This window comes from Macrobrachium nipponense, chromosome 29 (assembly GCF_015104395.2).
Source record: "Macrobrachium nipponense isolate FS-2020 chromosome 29, ASM1510439v2, whole genome shotgun sequence".
NCBI lineage: Eukaryota > Metazoa > Arthropoda > Malacostraca > Decapoda > Palaemonidae > Macrobrachium > Macrobrachium nipponense.
Window position 1 is genome coordinate 13,216,533 of NC_061092.1, and position 12,500 is coordinate 13,229,032.

The 12,500-nt window shown below is 36.3% G+C and overlaps 1 protein-coding gene across 1 annotated transcript in view; it reads right to left on the bottom strand.

Moving 5' to 3' along the window:
* Positions 1-12,500, bottom strand: part of LOC135206133 (transcriptional enhancer factor TEF-1-like) — a 253,489-nt gene that overhangs the window by 209,585 nt on the left and 31,404 nt on the right. Inside the window, 1 exon segment of the mRNA XM_064237381.1 lies at positions 7,975-8,051. Coding sequence (XP_064093451.1) covers positions 7,975-8,023 — 49 coding nt within the window. The 5' untranslated portion in view covers positions 8,024-8,051.

Here is a 12,500-nt window from a genome sequence, read left to right on the forward strand (position 1 = left end):
GCATGCAGTTAACCCGCCCTCCTCCCCCCCACTCCCCCTTCCAAAGAGAAGGTCGCCAATGCCTTGTCTCTAATTAACCAATCGATTAAGTACATACGCACGCGATGCCACTTTTCACTGAGGCTAGCACACACTCACACACACACACACACACACACACACACACATGGTAAAACACGAAAAGAACCAATGCAGACAGGGGCCATCAACACAGGTACACTCAAGACGTCAAAGCAGGTAGGCTACACCTTCAACGATGAAAGGAACATTCAAATACACGGTTTCTCTCTCTCTCTCTCTCTCTCTCTCTCTCTCTCTCTCTCTCTCTCTCTCTGTGTGGAAAGTCAGTATTTTTCTGCTGACCCGGTCAGCGAAATATGACCTTGCTTGAGTTGGAGTAAATAGGATATAATAGACGTCAGTAATGAGATCTTTTCCCAAAATTTATGCCTTCATATAATACATACATATACATCTATATACACATACATAAATGTGTATGAATATACCTCTCTCTCTCTCTCTCTCTCTATATATATACACATACATATACAAATATATATACATATATATATGTATATATATTCATATTCATAGAAAAAAACAGATGCTCTCAATAAGGTATAATTAACTCAAAGCGGATTATGCCATTGATTAAATCCACCCTCTCCCTTTCCTCAGAAAAATGCCAGTAACAGTATAAAGCGATTATAACCACTTACAAAAAGAACAAGCTCATGAAATTTTGCTCCCATAAGGAAAATGAGGTCAGCAGACCATCAACAGGACAGCAATGGCATATCAACAGGCTTTTCTTCTGCGCCGTACGAAGCATTCACGGTATTTGACGAAACGACACAATTTGCATGAAACCTACAAGCACTGGAAAATCACTCGTCCATAAAAGTATACAATAAGACTAAGAACAATCGACAGAAATACCGTCCGGTTTGGACCGCAGCTGTAAAAGCATTCATATCTCACCGTCTACTAAACTCAAAGACGGGAAAGGCACGCAAATTGGAGAATAATTCATAAGCGGTACATTCTAGAATATTCCAGAAGTCACGAAATGTAGTTTCGCAAAAATGTACGATTTGCAATGACAAGTTGAAGAGTAATATTACCGGCTATAGAAAGGCAATTGCTACAGCAAAAACAATGCAAATAACAAATGAAACACTGCTGGTAGCAATAATCACAGGCAATTGCTACTGTAAAAACAATTCAAATAACATATGGAAAACTGCTCTTAGCAACGACTCCACTTAGCAGTACCGGTTTCAGAATTATCATTACTAATTAGTCTATACAAAATTTAGAACAATGATTTTGATGTGGTAAGTAGCACGACCCACTGGGAATAGAAGTAATTAAATATGCATAAGTCATAATCTGTAGTAGTCCTTAATTAAATTAACCCAATTACAGTGCATAAAATATAAAACAAGGCGTGATTCGACCTCCAGCTTACTACGGGACGCGTACTAAAATCTGAGGTCAAATAAAACATTGTTTCATCAACGAAAATCAAAATAAATATACTATATTTCATTAAAAATAATTGTTCTGTACTGTTTAACATGCATATTATTCATTTCTTTTTACATTTTCATTCTACTAAATAAATCATAAATATCCTATCCTAAAATTCCTAGAACTTTAACTCAAAGCAAAACACCTTTTTCAGACGTTTTTAGGCTTTTCCATAGACCTTTCCTACAGCAACAACAGCAACAGTAGTTTGTGGGGTTACTCCCCGAGTAAGCTACACTCTCAACGTGAACATAGGTAACAGCCAACGACATTGAAAGCCGTCAATGAGAGTGCAAACTTAATTGTCCTAACACCAGAAACAATAGTAAGCATATCTCTCATACCTTGCAGAAACGCTAATGCCTAAAGACTCTGTTTTTTTTTTCTTTTTCGTTTTTCTCTCCTGTCATTTTAACGTACACTATTTTCTTTTCTCATTCCCATTAAGAGTCTAATTAAATGTTATTCAAATATATTGATTCGTAGATCAGATGGGTCCTGGTTTAGCATATTTCAAATCGAGTTTTTGAGTTGACATATGGACCCGCACAAGTTTTTCACATAATCATATATATATTAATACATACATACATATGTATACATATTTTATGATTTTTATTATGTATACATACATACACATATAGCATATGTACGTTTTCCCCTAATAAGGGGTGGCTCCCGAGAAAGACCAGGACAGCCAACAATGCCGCATTAGCACACTGACTGACGAATCATGAACGAACCCTTTGTACAGGATACTTCCCATGACATCATTTGAAAGCTCATCAGCAGCAAGTCGAAGCACTTCGCAAAAACTGCGTCATTCGCCTTCATTAAGCGCGCGCACAAACACACACACACGCACGATCTAACCGCAGTGCTATTTCCACCGACAGATTCGTCATTAATAAGCAATAATTAAGGACAATGTCTGGACAAAGCCCACATGATGAATCTCCAATAACAATCAAACAGTCAATGAAATGTATATTCACTCCCAGGGAGATAGGGGGGAATTGGGAGCAGGGAAGGAGGAGGAGGAGGAAGAGTACAGGAATAGCCAACTAAACCCCATTCCCCTCCCCCCTCTCCAGCCACCACCCCACCCTGTTGTAAACATACTAACGATCAAGGTGAAATGGTTAATGGATGCAGAGCCCCCATTAAGCAACCTCTGACGTCATAGGGGAAGTTAAGCATCCCAGACCATCAAAGCTCTCCCTCTCTCTCTCTCTCTCTCTCTCTCTCTCTCTCTCTCTCTCTCAGCCTTTGCACAGGATAAGCCGCTAAACATAATCATTCCTATACAAACGCGTCGACGTGACGTAACGTCTGACGCTTTTGTTTCTCTCTCTCTCTCTCTCTCTCTCTCTCTCTCTCTCTCTCTCTCTCTCACGAATTAGCCCTTTTCTTTCCCTCGAAGATGAAGATAACTATCATTCCCCAGTGACGCAAATAATATGGTTTGTTTGTTTGTCTGCACGGAACCAGTGGTTATTCAGCAACAGGACCAACGGGCTTTACGTGACTTCCGAGCCACGTCGAGAGTGAACTTCTATCACCAGAAATACACATCTCTCACACCTACATGGAATGCCCGAGAATCGAACTAGCGGCCACCAAGGTGGTACGCCAACACCATACCGACCACGCCAATGAGGCGCTATCATATGAACGCTCGGTGATAATTCCAAGAGAGGAGAGGCGTGAATTTGTGATGAAAGAGGATGCGATTCCATTATTTCTGTCGTCCCTGTTGTACTTTGGTTTTCATTCACGGAGATGATGATGATGATAGCAAAGATATTCAGTGACATACGAGCTGGATTGCTTAGTAGAAAAGAACGATGGGATTCAATGATACGCGATTTGAAATATCTGGAAGAAGAAAGTAAACCTAATATAAATTGATAAATTTCGCGACAAAATCAATTTGCAACACACGGCACATATGAAGCCTTGAAAATATATAGGCATTATTGCCAACCAGCCTTATTTTAGAAATAAATATGATAAAAATATAAATTTCAGTGCAAAACATTGAATAAGGCAACAAAAAATGTCTAGCTTGTATCAAAGGACGTGACATGACATACAACGCAACTTAGTTCTCGAAACTTCCATTAAAAAATATATAAGAAAAGTATGAGAAAAGTAACAAACCCATGCAAATGCAAAAACAGTATGAGAATAAGAAATAAAACTAAAAGACTTTGGACATAACACTTAAAGCATCAACAATAACCGCGAATTGCAATGAACTATGAAGACTGTTTAGGCTATTCGTCACATTTAAACAATGACGCACAATATTAAATAAAACAAATATTGGACATAAACAAAAGCTTTAACAATTACAGCGAACTGAAAGGAACTAATTAAATGGAATTTAGATTATTCGTTACACATAAACACTAACGAACAAAAATAAATATCTATACATTTTGGACTTACAACAAAAGCTTCAACAACAACCGTTAATTGCAATGACCTAAGAGGCTAATTCTTCACACTTGAACACTGAATAACAAAAAGGAATAGATAAAAAAACAAAGAGATATTACACACTATCCACAGTATCAGATTTCGGTGGCAGACTTGTACTATACACCATCCCAAGGTGACAACGGGTTTTTTCGAGTGCTGAGGAGAGAGAGAGAGAGAGAGAGAGAGAGAGAGAGAGAGAGAGAGAGAGAGACCAACAACGGAACACCTAACCCGATGACGCAAATGCCATCCTTGCACGGCGTCTGAACGCGGCCTAAAATAACGCAGCGGCAGATTCTGCATACTGTACGGTCAGCGTGGCGCAACGTGGGCGAAAGGAATCCGAAAATAAATTTAATAAATAAATGAGTAAATCAACTGTACAGAGCATCTGTTACCAAGGTGCAATACATACATACACACATATATATATATATATAAATATATATATATATATATATATATATATATATATAACTATATATATATATATATATATATATATATATATATATATATGTATTATATATATGTATGTATGTATGTATATAAAACGTAAACACTAACGTTCTTTTATTTCGTGTTGATGATACGTTCCTTGTATTAATAGCAAGATAATCAAAGGTTAATAAGTCTAATGTTATCAACATTCGTAGCTGATGGGAAAGAGTTTTCTACAATTATGAATATTCGTAGCTGATGAGAAAGTTACCTACTGTCATAAATATTCGAAGGTTGTATTAATCACAAGATAATCAAATGGTAATAAGCCTAATGTTATCAACATTCGTAGCTGATGGGGAAGAGTTACCTACTTTTACAAATGCTCGAGGGTGAGAAGAGATATATATCTACTGATATAAACATTCAAAGTGATGGAAAAGAACTATCTATTATCAACATTCGAATCTGATGGAAAAGAATTTAGCAGAAACTTTCTTTCGCAGCTATATACAACTTTGAACATTAGAAAAGGAAATATGTATGAAACTGCATGCATTTATAATGAAATTATAGAGGAATTAGCGAGTATATTGTACTCATATAAAAACTGGCGAAAACTTAGTGACGCATACATAATTTATGCATGTGCAGGTAGGAAAAAATCTACATGACTACATGAGCTACAGCTTACACAAACTACACGGACCTCTTTATCAAAACATGCATACAACGCACTTACGCACACGCAACTCTACAATCAAACAATTATCCTACGCGCGTATGCAAATACAAATACAGACATTTAAGTACATGCGATTTCGCAGGCTCGTCGAGTAAGCAGCCACTTGTTTACACTTTACGCAAAGAGCCTCACTTGTGTGTGTGTGTGTGTGTGTGTGTGTGTGTGTGTGTGTGTGTGTAAGGGGGCAGGGGGAGGATGTTACAACCTTGGACAGTTTCTCTACAATTCTGACTCTATATAGTTACAGCAAATACGATAGTACTAATAAAGATGACGACTGCATATATAATAATATAATCAACCACTAACGTTACTGATGCTGCTTCAAACGAAATATAATTACTAACCATAACCAGTATTGATGTCACCTCAAACGTAATGTAATCAACCATTACACTATTGACGCGGCTTCAAAGGAACTATAATTAACCATGACCACAATCGACGCGTCGTCAACCAAAATCTAATCAACGTTGACCATTATTGACGCTACTTGAAACGACAATTATTAAACCATGACCACTACTGAGGATGCTTCAAGGGAACTATATATAAACAACCAAGACCACTACTGACGATACTACTAAAACGACCACAATTTTAGCTGCCTAAAACTGAAGGAGATGAGACTCCTTAAAAGAGAATCTTCCTGGTAAATACCAGGGTTAATAATTATCCAGATAAACACGGCGTAAGCATCAATACGAAGGATCAACGGGCGCAAAGCGTAGCCGGTTCAGTCACTTCCGATTTCATTCTAGCGAGCAATCCCTAATCCTTCAGCTGGCATTTGACATTAACTTCAAATACTTCCATGGAGAATCAAACATATTATGTATATATATATATATCATATATATATATATATATATATATATATAATTTTTCCCATTCATAATATTAAAAAGGACAGGTTTGGACTACATAAACAGTATATATCACAGGCATAAAATACTCAACGGAATCTACTTCAAGAACAACTAAACAGAATTTAATATTCCTGAATAAAAATAATTATTTTCCCATTCACAAAATTAAAAACGGCAGGTTTGGATGGACTACAAAAACAGAGTATATATCACAGGCAAAAAAAATATTCAACGCAATCTACTTCAGGAACAATTAAATACAAAAAGGAATAAAGATGACTACACACAGACTATGGACACTACCAACCGAAGCATGCCAGACTCTAAAATCTTCTTTTAGATTTTCGAGCCCCTAAAATTAATCAATATTTAATTAATAAAAGTTAAAACCCACACCATGGGGGAAATATGGGCAACCTTCACCGTCCTCCTCCACTTGAAAAAAAATTAAACATAAATAATGAGACAATTGTCAAATAATAAAACAAATTGTACAGTCTTGGGTGAACAGTACAGGAGAGAGAGAGAGAGAGAGAGAGAGAGAGAGAGAGAGAGAGAGAGAGAGAGAGAGAGAGAGAGGACATCATAGTTACTATACAGGTGATAGAAAGGACGAGCACAGCTATTTAAAAACCAGGCACTTACTAAATGAAAAGTACAATAAAAAAAATTAGGACAAGAAATTGAAAATAAAAGGTTCACAAAGGATAAGAGAGGAGAGAGTGAACGATAGGAGAGAAAGAGAGAGAAGAGAGAAGAAGAAGAGAGAGAGAGAGAGAGACCGACCCATAACGACAAGTAAGCACAGGTCGAGAAATGAAAGGCAAATTTCGACTCCTCCAAAAGAGAAAGTACCATAAAATGTTTAAGGGCAAGAAATGGGGTTAGTAAAAACAAGTCCTTAAAAGGCGAATAAAAGAAAAAAGATGAAAAGGAAAAAAGTACCACTCAATTCAAGGGAAAATATATTAACAATTCTATCCTAAAAAAAAAAAAAAAAAAAAAAAAAAAAAAAAAAGTACTGATGTGCCATATAAAGTAAGGACGTGAAATGAGATAAAATGTACCACGAACGAGAATGCAGGAAGAAGAACGAAATCCCGTGAAACAATAACAAGGAATGAAAATGAGAAAAGGAAGGAAAAGGGGGGTTAGCCTATAAACAACGTAAGGGACCAGAAATGAAATGCATGAAAATGCTCTTAGTGCAAAAAGAAGAAAGACCTACCATGAAACAAAATCAATTTCAAGAAGAGTAAAAGTATATGTGGGTGGACCGTTGGCAAATAAGGGACAAGAAATTAAAAACGAAGAAAATGCTCCTACTATAGAGAGAAGAAAGACATACCATGAAATGAAAAATCAAGTTCAAGAAGAGGAAATGGTAATAGAAATGCTCCTGCAATAAAAAAAAATTGTGCTATAAAACAAAATTAAGTTCAAGAATAGAAAATAAAAAAAACATACTCTCCTACTGTAGAATTAGAACACGGACACATGAAACAAAATCAAGTTCAAGAAGAGAAAATGGTAACAGAAATGCTCCTGAAATAAAAAAAAAAAAAAAAAAAAGTGCCATGAAACAAAATAAAGTTCAAGAATAGAAAATCGACACAGAGCCTCTCCTACTGTAGAATAAGAACAAGGAACCATGAAACAAAATCAAGAATAGAAAACAGAAAGAAGAAAAAAAGATACCAAAAACTAAATCAAGCACAAGGAACCATGAAACAAATTCAAGAATAGAAAAAACAGAAGAGGAAAAAGAGATACCAAGAAACAAATTCAAGCTCAAGAAAAGTATAAAAAAAAAATCAATAAAAATGAAAATAGTGGAATGGACAGTGGAAGAAGGACTACCAACACGTCTCATCAACACGAAGGTGCGTCACTAACCTCCCCAGGGATGTTCAGCTTCGTTCGTGGTCCCTGAGATCCCTGGCATTTGACGAGGGGTGACGAGGACTCAGAACCTGGAGAACAACATTAGGGGCCGAGCATTAGTAAAACAACACCCAAAAAAGAAAGAGAGAGACAGACACAGAGACACATGTTCTAAGGGGCAAGACAAAGGGGAGGGAGGAGGCAGGCAGACGCAGCTGACCATTTTTTTTATTTTTTTCCCAGTTACTTCTCTATTGTATCTATTAATTTTATTTATTTTTGCATATTTATCGCAAAACAACAACAAAACAAGGGGGAGAAAGCGCAGCCGACCACTCACTTATCTATTTATTTATTTATGTGCTACTGAGTCGCCCACATTTTTTTCATATATTTCAAAAGGAATGTTTATCAACACATCATTTCCCCGTCGTTCATTTCTATATATTGCCCGCTAACAACTATAATATAATTAAATAATACAACTAAAATACTGGTATGACTAAGCATTCAGGCGCACAAGTTTGAATGTATAAGAATAAACATTCGTTGCGCCTCAAATTTTATAATTTTTGCAACATGATCGACAACAACAATTGCTTGAAAGAATACTGCAAATATTTACTTTATATATATATATATATGTATATATATATATATGTGTGTGTGTGTGTGTGTATAATATAATATAATAATATATATATATATATATATCTATATATATAATTTATATACATAGTATAAACATACTATACACAGTTATTAAAATGTGTAAACAGACAATATAATATATATAGATATATATATATATATATATATATATATATATATACACACACACACATATATATATATATATATAAAATTAATAATTTTATAATCAGCATTTTATCACCCGAATAAGCAATTACGGGTAAAATACGATGTTAATTGATATTCCTAAATATACTTGACCGACTACCAATGTGCTAATTAAGGTATACATTCTCTCTCTCTCTCTCTCTCTCTCTCTCTCTCTCTCTCTCTCTCTCTCTCTCTCTCTCTGTGAAAGAAAAATTAATAAAATTTAAATATCGACTAAAGCAAAACTCGCACGAAGAACAAACAAAAAAGAAAAAATAAATAAATAAAAGAAAACAGGTAAAAAAAAAAAAAGCAGTGGAAACTCGTAACAAGTGACAAGTCCGCCATTATTACTGACCAGAGTGAATACTGACACTGATGTGACACTCCATCAATCTACCTGACACACGGTCGCGGGGGGACTAAAAGAAATCAAATTACTAATGATAAAACAAGCAATTGCTTTATAACAATTGACACGGAAGCATAAAAAAAGAGCGACATCCGCCGACCTATTTAAATAAAATATCAAATGGAAAAGCGACTGAGGCTGAAGATTTTTTTTTTCTAGTTTTTTATTTTTTATTTTTTTAATATGACTTTTTTGATTTTTTTTTTCTCCGAATTTTGTCCAAGTATCTTTATACCTATGCATCAACGGGAGCCCAATTTTGGCCCATTTCTATCTTTGGGATCCTAACGCATTACAAGTTGAGCCCTATTTGGGCCATTATCCTTGATCTAATGCATACAAACGTGTCCCCCAGTTGGGCCAATTTATCTTGGATTCCTAATTGCATAAAACTTGAGCCCTATTTGGTCCAATTATCTTTATCTATGCATACAACGTGAGCCCAATTTGGGCCAATTATCTTGATCTATGCATACAACGTGAGCCCTATTTGGGCCAATTATCTTGATCTATGCATACAACGTGAGCCCTATTTGGGCCAATTATCTTGATCTATGCATACAACGAGATCCTAATTTGGGCCAATTATCTTTATGCATACAACGTGATCCCAATTTGGGCCAATTATCTTTATCTATGCATACAACGTGATCCCAATTTGGGCCAATTATCTTTATGCATACGACGTAACCCCTTTTTGGGCCAATTATACGCATGCATGTTTTTTACAATAATAATAATAATAATAATAATAATAATAATAATAATAATAATAATAATAATAATAATAATAATAATGTGTAACTATTCGGTTCTAAGCAAGGTTGGGATGACGCTGCTGGCCCCATGGATTTTTCTACGTCGGCCTTTACCAACACAGTCGACTAACTACTACATACTTGACTCAGCGCTCTTGCCAACGAAGGCGTGATGAATTCTTCAGAAAATGTGCCGATATCGTCGTTCTCCGTAACCCCTCCCATGGGATTAATCACGAGTCCCGTTGATGAGGGGAGGCTTAGAACACTGGACCACGGAAACAATAGAATTTGTGCCTCTGATTTTTTTTATTTTCTAATGTAAATGTTCCCACTTTATACGACAAGTCTTTTAACGTTTACCTTAACTTTTAACTTCCAACTAGAATTGCTAAGAAGAAATAGAAGCTACTTCCAACACAGATTGAAGAAGAAGAAAAAAAAAACTACTGTCGGAGGAGACGCTATGAAACAATTCTCTCTCTCTGTGTAAGCCTAACACGCGTCGTCGCTGATAAAATTAAAACCCCGATTTTTTCCCCCTCAATAACATTTCGACACCATTAAGCCAAAGACTAACTGATAAAGAGCCGAATGTAAGCCATTGGAGCCTTTGCATTCCGCGTTACCGATAAAAAGGTGCGTTTGAAATGTTAGCTTTGGTTTTTCACCAAAGTGCTCACGGAATACATTTTATCTTCACCTAAACTCGATTATATGGTGAATGTCATACATACATACACACACACACACACACACACACACACACACACCCACAGACACACATGTTTAAAGACTAAATTATTTTTTAAACTTAAAAGTAAATTTTAGATCCTACAAAAAAAATGTAGACGAGAAAAAAAAACACTTATAAATCCCTGCGGAGAAAAACGCAAGATGCAGAAGTGAAACCACAATAAATAAATGAAGCAATAAACAAATAAGTAAATATAAATAAATAAATAAAGGGGACCGATAAGAGAATTACGGAAAATCGAGGGGGCCTTGGTGAAATTAGCAGCCACACAACAGGTCTCATGAGGAAATGAAGCAGACACATAGACACACACACACACAACACCTATAAAGCACCGAGGGTTATCATCATCTCCGACAAAGTGTCAAGACCAGAACCGCAACACTCCATAAACCACCGTAAGATAATTAGAAGGCAGATTATTACAATATCTATCACGCGACGGTTAAGAGGGGGAGGTGGAGTATATTAAGTAATGAATAAAATATGAAGGGAGGCCTACTATTTAACTTACTTACCGGCCTTGCGGCCTAGGCTTCAAAACGCCCTCCCTCTATTAGACCGTGGTATAGGCCTACTTAGGAAGCTCCCGGGAGGCCTTAAGGGCCCATAAAATTTGGCCATGGTCACTGTATACTGTATACAATGTCTTCAATATACGCCTGCAGCTGGCCGTAGCTGATCTGGACACACAAAGACCCTAACTGTGAATAATGAGTGATTATTTCTGCGTAATTTAAATACTTGAGTGTAATTCGGCTTTGGGTCTAAATAACGCATACTCTGACTTATTAATACACCATCCCGAAAAGGCCGAATAGGTCATGTTTATGAGACTTATTTTTTTTTTAAAAAGGAAAGCAAATCTAGAAGTAATTGTGTTTTAGTATTTTAAATACTTCATGTACTTCGGGGGACCAAATTTATAGGACGCAAACACAAAACGAAGATAAAAATGTTCGAAATACGAACATCTTTCAGGTATGTCGGTATGACGTTCGCATACAGAAGTAGTGTCTTAATAAACGCAAAATGTTGATTAAAAATGCATTCCAATCAAATGCCACAAAATGCCGAAACCCACATGGTGACGTAAATACCACAAATGAAATATAAAGCTTTTCACTGGATGAAATCTAAGATAAGCAAATCCATTTACCTAAGTGTCTATCGCTTTACACTGGAGTATTACGGTAAAATACTCTATTTTGGCAATATTTGTTAAATATATGTCAAAGATTGCCAATTTCGAGTCAGTTGGCAAGAATACAAAAGTCTAATAATTCTACATTTGTAAAAATAAATAAATTCCAATTACGGTACATTTGACGAAAATATGAAACCAACAAATTAGGGCAAAATAGAGTCACAGAGACAGACCCTGCCAAATGGGACATGACCGCAAGACTATATAATACAATAGCCCTCGAAGGACTCGCCTAGATCCAGGCGCCAAACACACTGGACGAGAAGAGAATAGAATAGAAAATAGACTTTAAGACGCGTTGGGACCTACGAGGTCATTCAGCGCTGAAAGGAAAATTGAGAGGAAAACCTCGCAACTGCACTATGAAATATTTGTTAAAAAAAGGGGTGGAAAGCAAGATGGAACAAAGAATACGAACGGAGGTACAGTAAAAGGAATTAAAGGGATCCTGCAAAGACCCTCAAGTAACGCTTACAGTTCACTGCGTGAGGTAGACTGACAGCAAGCAACCCCCCCCCCTAACGGGGCCATACCCCTGGGACGAGCCCAAGACTACCGAAC